This window comes from Meles meles, chromosome 11 (assembly GCF_922984935.1).
Source record: "Meles meles chromosome 11, mMelMel3.1 paternal haplotype, whole genome shotgun sequence".
Classification (NCBI taxonomy): Eukaryota; Metazoa; Chordata; class Mammalia; order Carnivora; family Mustelidae; genus Meles; species Meles meles.
This window is the reverse complement of record NC_060076.1, coordinates 50,280,370-50,296,162: the sequence shown is the minus strand read 5'-3', so window position 1 is coordinate 50,296,162 and position 15,793 is coordinate 50,280,370. Positions and strand designations below refer to the sequence as shown.

At 41.6% G+C, this 15,793-nt stretch overlaps 1 protein-coding gene across 2 annotated transcripts in view; it reads right to left on the bottom strand.

Moving 5' to 3' along the window:
* SLC24A2 (solute carrier family 24 member 2) overlaps positions 1–15,793 on the bottom strand; it is a 246,533-nt gene that overhangs the window by 91,553 nt on the left and 139,187 nt on the right. For both annotated transcript variants that reach the window (XM_046023532.1, XM_046023533.1), the window contains exons 3-4: positions 5,508–5,546; positions 2,847–2,955 (exon numbers count right to left, since the gene is read on the bottom strand). In XM_046023532.1, the coding sequence (XP_045879488.1) occupies positions 2,847–2,955; positions 5,508–5,546 (148 nt within the window). The remainder of the gene's footprint in view (positions 1–2,846; positions 2,956–5,507; positions 5,547–15,793) is intronic.

Sequence of the window (15,793 nt, the reverse complement as noted above, 5' to 3'; positions counted from 1 at the left end):
TGGATTTCGGCTCAGGGCATGATCTCAGGGTAGTGAGATGGAGTGTTGTGCTGGGCTCTGTGCTCAGCTGGGAGTCTGCTTGTCCCTCTCCCTCTGCTCTTCCCCTGACTTGTACTCTTTGTCTCTCTCTCTTAAATGAATAACTAAATAAATAAAATCTAAAAAAAAAAATCATATGATGCATCATTTTTCAGAATAATGAAACAGACTAATTCCAAACCTGTAGCAGATCGTAAGTATGATCTGCTACGGAATGTGTTAAATACTCTCTATATATTCACTCCTTTCATCCTTCTGACAACCTTATGAAGTAGGCATCCTGATTTTACAGAGGAGGAAACTAAAGTACAGAGAGCTTAGGTAACTTGTCTAAGGTCACACAGCTAGTAAATGCAGAGCTGAGATCTAGACCCAGTGAGGTGGGGTCTGGAGTCTGTCCTCTTAATTACTTCCTAATGTGGCTTTGCGAAAAATAAACATACTCAGTTGCCTACTCATAATCACATTGGGGCAGATACAACGGTTCTTTTCTTCTCTCATATGGCCCTTCGGGGTGATGGAGTGGAAAGGATGGCGGCTCAAAACAACCAAGATACAATTTGTGGGGCTTTAGAGGGCTTTAAAATTCTGTGACTACCAGGTCAAAAGCCTGACGTTAGCCACGCCGCTTAATCTTTCTTTTAAGCTGCTACTCTGTGCTGGGTACTCTGCTAGAGTTTAGGGGAACTAGTGAATAAAACAGAGTTCTCTAGAAATTTACTGCACCCTCAAGGAGAGAGGCAATAAACAAATAATCACACAAAATATAATGAGAGCAAGAAGCACAAATGAAAGGGGACCCTGAGAGATGAGACCTGGGGCCCTGATTTATACTGGGTGGTTGGGAAGTGTCTTGCAGACAGCCTCCTGAGATATGGGCAGGGGAAGAGGAAGAGGGTGGGAGAATGAAGAGGATTCTGGATGAGGGTAACAGCTCATGCAAAGACCTTGAGGCAGGAAAGAAGTACCTGTCTGAAGACAGAAAGTCCTCTGTGACTAAGGCAAAGTGAGTCAAACTGGATGTGGAGACAGAGGCAGATCATATGCACCATGAGAAGTATTTCTCAGTTCTTCCAAGAGCCACGGGAAGCCACTGCAGGTTATAAGTAGGAGTGACACAATTTGATTGACTTTTTAAGAGGACTACCTGGGGAGCCGTGTGGAAAATATGCAGAGGAGGAGGCGAGGAGGCAGTGGGAAGCCAGTTAGGAAGGCCCCACGGGAATGCAGGCAAGCGACGAAGCTGGCTCAGAATCGACAACTGGCACAGAGAGGAGATCTGTTTGAGATCTACTTGGGTGGTATGATATTTTATGCAATTTGTATACACTGTTGGCTATGAGAAGTAATTATGGAGCGCTAAGTTCACAGGTGTGAAAATGCTTTGGCAACCGTAAAGCGTTAGACCAAGGTAACTCTTCCTACAGATGAAGGAACCAAGTACTAGAGAGACTCTAAGTTGCCCAAAGTCACATAGCTGCTTAGTGGCTGGGAGGAAGTTGGCCTGCCATCCCTTTCCTTTGTCCTCTGGGCTGCTGGTGTTGGTGGGGCGACCCAGGGGCATGGAAAGAAGGCTAGTGACCATGCGTGGTTCCCTCATCTCGTGGGCCTCTGAGTAAAGGGTAATGATATAGGCTAAAGACTACCTCTAGTAAACAGGACTCAGGGTCCATGAGGCAGGCCTCCTTGGAGAATATCACATCAGCTGTACAACTCTGTGGGGTATGGAATGGAGATGCTTCATAATCAAAATGTTGTGCAGTGAGAGGTGACCCCATGCTGGGTGAGAGTTGAGTATTTAGTGAGGGAAGAGAAGACCTGGGCAGCCACCCTTGAGGTCTCCAATTGTCCTTTCCTTCATCTGACTCTCCTGATGACCTATACCCTTGAAATTATTCAGCGAAGCTTTGTAGTGGGCAAGAGCTCTGATATATGTGACATGATTTGACAATCTCATCCCACATGTCCCAGGCCATGCTCTTCCAACGATCCCTCTTGGCCCCCATGTAACGTCAGGCCCAATTACAAGGTCCAGAGATGAAGGGAGAACATACTAGCTTACACTTGCCCCCCCCCCCGGCAAGCTGCTTCACTCTGACATTTTTTGGACACATAAGATATCTATCTACCTACTGGAAAATTAAAATTTTAGGATGAATCTGCCTTTATTGTGAACCAGTAAAACTTACAGAGCATAATACCGGATTCCTTGTGATGTTTTATAGGATTTCCCTAGAAGGTGAACCAGGCCTTTTGAGACTGATCCTAAGCAGTTACCTTCGAGAAGTCTCCTCAGATGCACCCACCACCCTCCAACTGCCAAAGAATCAGGACAATATCAACGTTCTACAGTGAACATCATTTCCCAGATTATTCACAGCCCTAAGTCATAGAGTTCTCATCTGTCTTTTTGAAAGATGAACAATTTAATTTCCAAATACAACGTCATTTTAGAACTTGGGAGGGATGATGAAAGAGAGCTGTCACTCCAGCTGGGAGGGAGAAAAACCTTTTTGTCTTCTCTGCCTCCTCACAAACTCTATGCTGGGAGCATCAAAAAACAGAATCAGCACCCAGACTTTAGGTCCCACTCCTGGTACAACACTCTCCAATTGTGAACTGAGCTACTGCAGATAAAGCAGGCCAAGGGCCCAGGGCTTCCTCTGGCAGACGCTCCCCGCGAGGACAGTGGCAGGCTTGTACGACGGGAGCGTAAACATGTTTTCTGAAAAGAAGCCTTTTTTACATTCTCTTCCGCTCCCCCACCGCCACCCCCGAGAGCTTCCCAACTCATGCCTGACATTTACCTTCAGCCAGTGGGTCAAGGGTGTGAATCATGAGCTGGAAAATGCTATTCCTCATGAGACTGTTGTGGAGGGAGGCAGAACTTCCACCTCGTTGGAGACGGGGCTTAGCCTGAGCAGAGAAACCAGAGAAAAGTGCTGTTAGCTCTCCAAGACTATAGGTGAATGTATTACAGACAAGACCTCACTTAGTCTGGTAGTCACTCATTTCTGTCACATGACGACACACTATTGTACGAAAGACGCTCAAAGTACATTTCAAATCCTGACAAGGAATGGCTTTTTCATATCCTAAATGAATTCATTGTTACCATTTTATTTTTTTTTGCATTTACTAAATGCTAGTCAATGTACTAGTGTACAATGTACAACGTTTTACCTTCACTAGTTTATCTCAGTCTCAGAATGAGCCCTCTGAACTAGATATAGTCATTATTCCCTTTAGAGAGGGGAGGACACTGTCTCAGAGAAGTGAAACGAGACAAAAAATGGAGGATAGAGAAATGGATCTCAGGTTTGCCTCCCTCAAAATCTGTTATCCGAACCGGTGGATGGTCTCTAAAATGTTTAGATTGGCTGCCCTATCTATAAAAGTTTTCAGTATGAATATATGTATCTATGTCTGTCTTTATATCTACTACCCAAATGTAAACATATCTGTGAAAAAACATTTGCAAAAGGAGAAATTATGAAGAATAATAGAGAAAGTAAATGATAGAGATGCTAATATTTTCTCCCTGCTCCTCAAAAGAAGAGTTGCTTATCTGGTGGGGTACCCCATCTCTACCTTGGAGAGCATGGTCCTAATTCATGAAGTCCTTCCTATGGTCTATATTAAAAGAGATCTAAAGGGAAAGAAACTCCTATTAAGAATCCACTGAAAAACCTCCTGACTTCCAAGCTGGAGGGAGGGGGGCTCCTTTTGCATAAACTATTGGTGTGACCCTTTGGGCAAGGAGGTGAAACTGACAGGTAAGAGAGGAAGAAAGAACTTCCAGAGTAAGGATACCAACAAACTCTTTTTATGGCATCTTCAAAAAGCAAATAAGCTACAAAAAAGACATCCTAAACCCTCAGGATTTGATGGATTTTTATCCTGACTGGGAACTGCTTTCTCCCCCTTCGGTTGATTTTGTGTGGTCAAGGTTTACAGACGGCCAGATTTAAGAGGGAGCGAGATAAGGTAATGCGAAGGAATTAATTGCTTATTGAGCTTTTGATCCAAAATCTCGACATGAAATTTTTCTGGGGCCAGGTAAAAATAAAATACGATTTCTCATGCAGTCTCCCAACTATCTACTTACAGGCTTCCCAATATATGTCATCACAGTCAAGACCCACAAAGGGGCTTCCTAAGCAGGGTCCCCCAAGAGACTTCACAATCGAGTATATTTGGTAAGTGCTACATCCTGGACCAGCCCACCTTTATCATTTTATGATACACATTAGACCACCGAGTGTAACACTAAAGAAATCTGGTTAACTTGGTTAACTTGGACAGTGCCCCGAGGTCTCTTATTTTTTGAATTCTTATTAATAATTGTGGTCCACATATTTGGGGACAAAGGTGAACAGCCATGCTAACTTCAAGTATGGGTAAAATGTCAGTGTGAGATACATGGAAACATCTGAATTTCTTAGTGTCATTTTATTGTCATTGATATGCCTTTGGAAATACTCCCAACTCTGATGGAAGAAGAATCAGAGGAGATTGTGAACCCCATCATGAGTTCCTCAAAGCAAGAGATGTGGTTTGTATCCCTAGCCCAGTACCGTATCTGGCATATCTGATGGGCTCTCAGTGAATGTCCTGAGTCTTTGCTCTGAGCACTACAGGAGGATGGATGGGGTCTAGGTATCTTTATTACCAGCCTTTGCAGTCTTAAAAATCTGTAACATTTTTTAATGTGTTGTAATATTTGATCCAGATGATTAAGGTTCAATATCTTAGGGGCAAGGCTAAGAGACTTGACTTCACTTGAAATGTAATCACCATCTGCTGGCTGAACACAAAAACTCTGAAGGTCATTTCTTTGCCATCTTTCACATTACAGAATGTGATGTGTTAATTGGATAGAACTGGAAAATGTGTTTGTTGTTAATAATTTGTCATAATCACTGTTACTATGCTCATTCTAGGAAACTGGAAGAACTTCGTTGTAGAGACCTTCACTGGCAAAGGATTACATCTATTTGGGTATTCTTTAGGGTATTATGTATTTATTAAATATATAGGTCTCGTGCAACATTTCTTTTGATGGAACCAAAAGAAATTTCCAACCAAAAAGTAAGGGCATGCAGATATATAAAAAATAGATATCAAGCATTAGATCCCACACTGTCCCCAAATATCAGCTCAACATCCCATGGGATGCAATCTGGAAATATTTCATTCTTTCAACTCACATAAAAGTTTATGCCAAATGAAAGAGAGAACTCAAAGTTTTTGAAATCTAGACCCAGAAATAATTTGAATATCAGTGAATATCAGAATACAGTTGACACCAGTAGGACTGAGTATGCATATATACCAGTAGATTAAGCCGTTTAAGTATCCCAAGGGGGAAGATGGTTTGTTGAGCCCATGAGCCCTCCTCCGCCCACCCCTGTCCCACACTCTCCACAGGCACATGAACAGGTGTAGACAAAGCCACTGCTTCCTACCGGTAGAGCCTGCTCATCCTTGTCCCTGGCGGTAGATGACTGCAGAAGAGAAAAAGGCAAAAACAAAAGACAAAGAAATAAATAAACAACAAGTCCCACGTCGGTTTTACATTTAATAACAAGCATCAGTTAAGGAAAGATTGAGTACTTCCTGCTTCTGCACAGGAAGGATCCAACACAGGGGGCCAGTGGTATAGACTACTAGCCAATACATGACAGTTTGTTTAGGCCCATGGTCCATTCTCCAGAACACTCAAAGTTGAATGGCCATCCCCGATGACCAGCAGTGGAGGGCAGTTCAATCCATTATGGCCCATCCATGCGATGGAATCCCATGCAGTCATTAAAGTTACGCAGGTAGGTACATACGTATTGACATGTAAAAATATCTAAGATATACTGCTCAAGTAGAAAAAAAGTAAAATCTTATTTATCATGTCATTTGATAGAGGAAAATAAATGAACAATGCTTTAGTATATGTAAAGGAAAAAATGCTGCAAGAATCATACAGAACTATATGTAAATTAGTGGTTATTGCTGGGGATTGGAATTACAAGGAAGTATTGCTTTCCAAGTATTTTGGAGGGAATCCACATTCGCCGCCCCATGTATGGTGAATAAAACAAAGCCTGAAGAAGTCAAGCCACCGAATTAAAGACTAAGACCATCACAAGCAGAATTCTGATAACACATGTTTTCTGTCTCTACCACCTCAAGGTTTCCATTCTGAAAATGGAAATATCTGTCAAGTAGAGAAAGGTTGACTAAAACACTGGGGTGCCTGAGGGTCTGGTCATCTGTTAGGAGAGAACACAACTCCAACAAAGTACACAGGGGTTCTACCAACATGATCCAACCGGCTGGCTTTGCCTTGTCAATTTAAGACGCGCCCTCCTTTGGCAGCAATAGGACACCATCCCCCCATCTTTCTAACGATGTGTGGGTGCTTTGTGACCTTCCTCATGCTCAGACCACACCACCTTTGTCACCACACCTCAACTACAGGTGCATACAGCAAGAACAAACTGCAACCCGGCTCCTGGGCTAGCCTCTGGTCCTCCCCATTAGCGTCTTTGGTGATCTAAGTCTTCAGGAATAATCAGTCCTGTACGGAGATGAGTACACAGTGTGGACCTGTTTTAGAAACTTCATGAACTCTAGGCTCTGTTTCTCAGTCTTACCACATGTCTTTATATAAGAATGTTAAGATGCTTCCCTATCGGGCGCCTGGGTGGCTCAGTGGTTTAAGCCGCTGCCTTCGGCTCGGGTCATGATCTCAGGGTCCTGGGATCGAGTCCCGCATCGGGCTCTCTGCTCGGCAGGGAGCCTGCTTCCCTCTCACTCTCTCTGCCTGCCTCTCTGCCTACTTGTATCTCTCTCTGTCAAATAAATAAATAAAATCTTTAAAAAAAAAAAAAAAAAGATGCTTCCCTATCCCACCTAAAATATACATTTCCATGTACAAAAATGGAAAAGATTCTTATAATCCTTTTATGATTTTGTATTTCAAATTATTGGCTACATGCAATTTGTTTAATTATGACTGGCATGCTTGAGATCTTGGAATGTGAGAAACTGAATCCATAATTTGTTTTCACATATAATGTAACTTGTAAGAAGACTAAATTTCATACTTAATGAAGTTGATATTAAATATTTGTAGACATTCAATTAAACATTTAATAATCTTGTGGGTACCATTTTTAGATTTTCGAGTCAATATCAACATATATTTTTTTCTTCTGGTTCCAAACATTTTTATGGGTCCTCAAAGAGCCTGTAAGTCTCAGGCCCAGACAGAAGCATTCTGCACTGGTGGTAATTTTTTTTTTTTTTTTTTTTTTAAGAGAGGGAGAGAGGTGAGGGGAGGGGCAGAAGGAGAGAGAGAATCCCAAACAGACTCCACGCCCAGTGCAGAGCCTGACACAGGGCTGAATCTCACCACCCTGAGATCATGACCTGAGCAGAGATCAAGAGTCATATGCTTAACCAACTGAACACCCAGGCGCCCCTCCACTGGTGGTAAATTCTGAGCACAGCCCTTGGGCATTCTAAATTCACCATTCCCCTGATTTGGGGCTCTCTCTCGGCAACTTCCCTAAAAACATGAATAAGAAAATATCACTGATTCCCCAGTTCCCAGGAACGTGCTTGGAGACTGAAGTGGACCTGAAATTGTTCTTTGATTTCCCTTTTTTGCTCTGAAGGCACTGTATGATCCCACTTTTCTCTGGCAGGTCCTTTCATTTTCCCTTCTTCTACATCAGACGGCTCAACAAATGGCCCCACATTTTACAGAACAATCCCCCAGGGAGGTTATCTGGTGCAGCAAGCTCAGCTTTTGGACACACAATGAGATTAACTGTCAGAGCACGCCTTTTCAGTTAGCAAATTTACACCTTGCAGCTAAATGGGAGACAAATAATTATGAGCGGGGATTGATAGCACAGGAAAAGGATGAAAAGGAGGAAGGAGCCTGGGTGGTCTTTATGAGAGCAAAACTGTAACCAGCTGCGAGTTTGGATTTAAAAATATATATATTTAAAGAAAATATTTGAGGAGAGAAAAATATATCAAACCCGTCCCGTGGCCTGCCAGGGAGAAAAAAAGATCTGCCCCATTGACTTCCTTTTTCTCTCATAAGCAAGATGGATCCTAAGACACAATAAGATGAGAGAAAAGGCCTTGTACATAGATTCTACAAAGAAAAAAGTGAGTGCAGAGCAAGATCTGAAATCCTTTACAAAATCTCCCACTGTTTAATGTCAGTAGAAGTTGACATCACTAGTTTTCTTTCAAGTGTAATTTGCAGACATGAATACATATCAGGCTACAACATGTATGTTTTTTTACATACATGAATGGCAACCAAGGTCATTAAGACCCCTCCACTTTTCTTTTATCTAGTCCTGTTGTAAAAGAAGCGAGAAGCATGCTGTATGATGATAATTGCTCATTTTGGGGGGCTCACCTGCTTCTACTGCTAATTCCTCATGCTTAATGGACTCAGCCTCGCTTGGTCCTTAATGGCCCTGGGGTGAAGCCGCTTCACAGTCCTAGGGACACGATGCTGACTATGTCAGAAATTCAACTTCAAAGGGGTTTTAATTACACTGAAAGGAACTAGTAAAGATAAAAAAGAAAAGATCCAGATGTGTATAGCGGATGCTGATAAGCCTAAAGTATTTCTAACCACTGAATTATTTAGCTAACTATCTGGGTTTGGGGTTGGCCTCAATATTGTGAATTTATTTCAGGGCTACTGAACAGGTGGCAAGGTCATTTTCACCCACTATATATAAAGCTTCTTCAAAAGAAGTCTAGGGGTGCCTGGGTGGCTCATTTGCTAAGCATCTGCCTTCGGCTCAGGTCAGGATCCCAGGGTCCTTGGATGGAGCCCGCAACAGGCTCATGCTCGCCGGGAAGCTGCCGTTCCCTCTCCCTCTCCCTGACTGTGTTTCCTCTCTCACTTTCTCTGTCATATAAATAAATAAAATCTTTCAAAAAAAAAGGGGGGGGGAGTCTAACGGGACTTTGAGGATTAATCTTGGCATTCTTCTTATACATTTTGTGTTTAAATGCCCTTGATTTTTAAACCCACCAAAATATCACATTTGGGCTGTACTAGTTTGAAAGCCCAGTTCCTGGTGGTCAGTGGAAAGGTTGTGCCAGCTAAAATTTGTGAAGTCAATTGGGAACATACATGGAAATTCTTGAGGAGTATTTAAAAGATTTCATAAAATGCATCCCCAAGGGTCCCAGGATGGGGCTCTGGTGTATCAACATAGACCCTTTCAACATTTATGAAAGCAGGACATCCATGAGGCCAGGATATAAGGAATACATCTTTTACTTAAAAGAAAATATTCTGTAATTCAACCCTTTATTTAACTTAAACTGGCCTCCTCCCTAATCACTGCAAGTATTTGGGAAATTGAGCAACTGGGATGATGCCATTAATATCTGTTGTTCTCCCTGGTAGAAACCCTAGTTCTATATGGGAATTTTGCTACCTATTTCCCAGGTGTTTCGAAAGTACCCCACCCCCCATTAAAAAACACACAGCCCATTTAGAAAGCATTTTCAACACTATCAACATTCATAAACCCTTACACTGTCTTTCTTCCTTTAACCTCCGAAACCACTAGGGGAGTAATGACTTCTGTGACCACGAAGTGTGTGATCTGACCTTACACAGAAATTTACCTCATATACAGGCCACTGCTTCAACCTCAGACTCATCAATATCAGGCAAATACAACACAGTGTGGCCTTATGGTGACCAGACAGTCCTTTTTTCACTCTGACCAGTAACTGCCCACCGGCAAATCACATCATCAAATGGGTCCCTGGGAAGACGTCATAATCCAGAAGATAACTGGACAGTGGCACGGCATCAGAGATAAGCAATTACTCACAACAGTCAAGGAACATCCATCAACTTCTACCACTTACATAATCTCTCACTAGATCAGCGAAATGCACCAGAATTTATTGTGCCAAGGACCCAGAAGCACAGTACAAAGTCTATAAAAACAAATTTAAAAGTATCCTTATTTTGTCATAAATGTGACCTAAAACATACATGCCAGTGATTAGAAATGTTAATCCACTACTTAACTGGCACTGTTATGATGTCTTGGAATTTAGAAAGGTTGGGTGGAGGAGAAGGATGGATTTTTGTTTAAAAAGTTAACAAGGAAGTATGAAATGATGTTTCCTTTTTCTTTCAACACACTTAGCTGTAACAAATAATAACTTTCAAAACATCTCTCCTGGAAAAAGGTGAATAAACCTCAAAGTCTATGGGAAGATTAGAAGGTGCAATAGCCTCAAACCTGGAAATCTAAAAGGAAAGAAATCTTACCACTTAATCAGATGTGAAATCATCACTGTTTCCCTCTCTTTTTGGTCTTAGCAGACTCCCTAAGACATTGAGGGGGGAAGGATTAAATAAATTCCTAAAGAAAGAAATACTAAGAGAAGTAAGTTCAACCCTTGCTTGCTGGGTAACTATCCCAGTGTCTCTGCCCATTAAGAAAGTGAGCATCTCAAAGATTAATGAAGGATGGAGGGGGCAGCCCAGGATGCAGGAACACCCACTTCACAACTCTGCTTTAAAGAAACACACTGGGGGGGACCTGGGGTGGCTCAGTTGGTTAAGTGGCTGCCTTTGGCTCAGGTCATGATCCCAGGGTTCTAGGATCGAGTTCCACATCAGGCTATCTGCTCAGCGGGGAGATTGCTTCTCCCTCTCCCCCTGCCTGCTGCTCTGCCTACTTGTGCTCTCTCTCTTTCCCTATATATCAAATAAATAAACAAAATCTTAAAAAAAATAAAGAAATGTGCTGAAAAAATAAAAAATAAAGAAACACATTTGGAATGGAAATAAAGGGTAGAAATTAAGTGAAAGGGAAGCTCTGGAGGTTGGAAAACTCAGAGAAGACAGAACTCACATCTGAGCCAAAAGGACATCTTCCCCCACCCCAGGAACCCTGCAAGTTTCTGCTCAACACTTTGACTTATCAAGATGTTGCTTGTGAGAAGAAAAAGGGAAATATCTGGATCAGAAAGGCTATAGGCTTAGGATGAATTCAACTTCTGCTGGAGCCATTTCTCATTGGGTAACATGATGAACTAGGATTCTCAGAATCCAGGAAGCCAGGCTGTGCAGGGATGATCTGTGAACATGTCCAGTATGGGCACTTCTTACATTTGCTGAATCATGGTTTGGATAGAGTGAAATAAGGTCCCAGTTAAAACCTGAAAAAAGCTCACCCCATGAGAGGGCAGCTGCTCAAAACAGATGGGATGGGGCATCTGTTGTGAACTACTCTAATTTTTTTAAGAAATACAATTTGGGAATTCCCAGTAAGGCCATGGGGACAGGGTAACTTCAAGATGCAGAATTGCACTGTAACTGGCCAGCTGAAATCTTCACAATTGCATATTATCAGTGTCTCCAAACTTCATTGATCATATACCATTATCAAAAAATTCTGAACAAGTATCACATACACAGTGTGAATGTCTATCATCTATCTTCTAAATGTACTTTAAAAAAAAAAGATCATTTGAGAGAGCACGCTCACGTAGGTGCCTGTAAATGGGGGTTGGGCAGAGTGTGAGAATCTTTAAGCAGACTCCCTGCTGAGCTCAGGGGCTGGATCTCAAAACCCATGAGATCATGACCTGGGCTGAAACCAAGAGTTGGACACAACCAACTGAAACACCCAGAGACCCCTAGCATCTATCCTTTATCTGTCTGTCTGTCCATCCATCATCCATCCATCCATTCATTCATCCATTCACCCATCCATCATCTATCTTATGTGCTGCTGTCAATCATTAAGTAAACACAGACTAATTTCTTCTCTCTCTTTTTTAAAAGTTTTATTTATTTATTTTTGAGAGAGAGAGAGAGACAGCGAGAGTGAGTGAGTTGGAGAGGGTGAGAAGGAGAGAGAGAATCCAAGCAGAGTCTGCACGAAGTGTGGAGCCCCACATGGGGCGTGATCCCACCACCCTGAGATCACGACCTAAGCGGAAACCAAGAGTTGGACGCTTAACCGACTGCGCCACCCAAGCGCTCCTCTTCTCTCTCTTTTTAAGAAAATAATACTTATTATGTTGGTACACAGAAAACAGTAATTCTCATTTTATAAATGGATAGAAAGAAGCGGGGGACTCCTTAGCCTGTTTCTGTACTCAGGATACTAGGCTCCTGTTAATTCACGTAATTTAGGAATTAATAACCCAACTATCACTATCATCTCTCATCTCCATCCCACCCTAAAATCCAGATGTTGTTAATATACTTTGTTGTATTGCTTGAACAATCCTCACAATTGCTAATGAGCCATTTTGATATGCCAATCAAACACAATCTGCTGGTGGTATTCTGGCTGTAGTCACACAAATTTCCTTTGACTAGCAAAGAATCCCAAGTACACTCACATATGAAGTCTGGATTGCCTTGCTTCTTTGAAGGAAAAGTGTCTAAGAGGACATGAGTTTTAAAGAAAATGCCAACAAATGCTGGTGGCTGGACAAACCACAGTGATTTGCTGCAAATCAAACAGATTCTAGTCATAATGGAGAATATCTATCGAAAGTTCAGTCTGTGCTAGGTGCTTTATATATGAATATCTCATTGAACCATGAAAGCAGGTATTATAACTGCTCCTGCCGTCTTTAATACATAAAGACCTTGAGGCTGATGGAAGTTGGACAATTTGTTCAAGGCCACATGGGCTAGTCAGTGACTGAGTTGGGATATGAATTCAGACAGCTGGACTCCAGAGCCCAAGAGTCAGAGAAACGAGAAAGTGGAATTTTCCTAGCAGTGGCCTGTGGGAAGGGGGCTGGAGGCACTAGACTCCTATGACAGTAAAAAGTTTACATACATTAAAAGCTATTCATGAGTTCTGACTTCTAGTGGAGTCCAGAAAATGGTATTGCTAAGTGAGTGATATGAACAAAAAATGGCATATTTTATTTGTGTTTGTTTGGTACAAAAATTTGATGCCTGGGAATGCAACAAGAATAGAGGTTATTGTGTGCCTGGGTGGCTCAGTGTGTTAAGCCCCTGCCTTTGGCTCAGGTCATGATCTCAGGGTCCTGGGATCGAGTCCCGCATCAGGCTCTCTGCTCAGCAGGGAGCCTGCTTTTCCCTCTCTCTCTGCCTGCCTCTCTGCCTACTTGTGACTTCAGCCTGTCAAATAAAATCTTAAAAAAAAGAGAGAGAGAATAGAGGTTATTTTTTTTCTGTCTCTCCCAGCATTATTATTTAGACTCACTTACAATCGTCATGAATTTTCATCATTGGCTCTATCCCTTGAAGGTCATGGAGGCACTTTTATGACCTTCACAAGGGTATAGGTTCAAGTAACTCTGCAAATTAGATTATCCATATTATCAGGTTGACTTGTATGAAGGAGTTTATAGCTCAGCAGTAGGTGGGAAAAGTGGGGCCCTCTTGTGGTCGCATTTATCACCGTGAATGTACCATACTAGTCTATATTTAGTTGGCTTGGAAACACGGTGTCCCTAGTCTTCAATTTATTGATGTCACTTGAAGGACTACTGCTGTTTGTTTCAAGGAAAGAACAGTTCAAGAAAATTAAATAATCACACTCTCGGTGTCTGAAGCATCAGTGAGCGACTCTGAATAGGAAATTTTGAATTGAAAAATTCAGCCATTCAATAATACTTATTTGGTGATATTTACTGGACACTTACTCTATCTATATCAGGCATTTTTCTAGGTTCTAGGGATACGTATGTGACCAAAACTGTAAAAAATCTCTGTCCTTGTGGAGCTCACATCCCAGGATATATTATTATTGTAAAAAATTAACTAGACAGAAAGGACAGTAGTTAGATCACTTAACATCAAGTGTTATATTTAAGGATATACTTAGGTGAATTAACTGTGGCTTTTGTAAACAACTTTATGATTAATTTATTAATCACATATTAAACATCTACTCTGGTTTGAAGAGAAGCTGGCAAAGGCTATGAACAATTCAAAGAATATGATTCTGTCTATAGAATTATAAACCTACCATAGAGAAAAGGGCACTAAATATTTGAAGTACATCTTCAAAGTAATGAAATGGGAAGGGTGATTACGTTTTGCCATATTATTGGCAACAAGCTTTGTAAAAGAACTTTCACATTTTTAAGACTAAAGAAAAGGAACTCTGAACTCCAAGGAGAACAAAAGACTATAATTTGAATGTAACTTTATGATTTTGGTATATTTAACTTTTCACTTTCATGATCTCCTAGACACAATGTAACCTCATTAATACAACATTGATTCTCCACTACATTTTTAACTTGTGATCCAAGAAATTTCACTTTCACCAGACCAGTACCCGGTTCCTACAGGACGTGATACAATTTCCACATGCACAGAAAAGGAGAGATGACAGATCTGCTGACCTTGGTTTTGGAATTCCCAGGAAGCAAATGTGCATTGTGTAAACCCAACTTAAATTATTAAAAATACAAATGAAAATGTAATTAAACTTTGGGTAAAACAATAAAGGATACAAAAACGAAGTATATAAGATTTCCTATTGAAAATTTACTGATATTGAGAATTCGTTCCATTTCGTCACCTGCTCTCCTGTTCCAAGAGAGCCCAGGAGGGAAGTAAGATCATTCACGTCACGGAGATGGGAGAGCAATGGCATTCATTTGGGACACTGCTTGGCTATATCCATATTCCATGCACACTCACTATATCTCCCTATTTGCTCCCTAGTTCATTCTTCTATATCATGTGTCTCATTTCTCTCTTTCCCATTACTGAGCATCCTTCTGAGGGCAGAGGCCATTTCCCCCCATTTTATACTATTTCATAGTACCTAGCACAGTGGTGCTAGATGCATATTTAAAAATAAATAAGTGAAATTAGATATATTGTTTAATGAGCCCATATGTCAAGTATAACAAAGTTGGAAGACAAATGGCTTCTTCTCAGCCCAACACGGAACTGTGTCCCTATTCTCTTATCATTTGATACTGCTAACGACCCCACTGTTTCTTCTCATTCTCCTTCCATGTACCTGAGATGTATGCACTGACCAGACTTCTATTTCCTCATTCTCGTGGAAAGGTAACAACATAAAACTTCTCTTCTTTGAATTCCTATTTTAAAGTTGGCGTTTTCCACTTATTCCTGATTGTCAGTGTTTGCCATTTTGTTTGCTTGGCTGGGATTGTCACCCTCTTGAACATGGGTATCTTCATAATATTGAACATTGATATCTTGATTGACAGTTACAAAGAGGTGGGTCTAGAGCTTTGCAATGGAGGAGGATGCTTAACTAGGCAGGAAACTCATTCTGTGAGGGAAAAGAGTTGAGGACCAAGGATCCAGTGTTGGGGCTAAGATCAGGGTCAGCAGAAACTGTTTTGACTATCAGAGACTGACATCAGCTAACAATTCATCAGCTAACATGTGCCTAGTCATTACTGCATTGGTCCTTTAACCTGAGGCAGCCAGTCTTCCTTTTGGTAGTGGACCAGGTGGACCAGTGCTACTAATAGCAGAGCAGAGTGCGGTAGTAGTGATCTCTTTTAGATTTTATTTGTCAGAGAAAGAGGGAGAGAGCACAAGCAGGGAGAGTGGAACGCAGAGGGAGAAGCAGGCTTCCTGCTGAGCAAGGAGCCCGATATAGGACTCGATCCCGGGACCCTGGGATCATGACCTGAGCCAAAGGCAGATGCTTAACCAACGGAGCCACCCAGGCGTCCCAGTAGTAATCTCTTT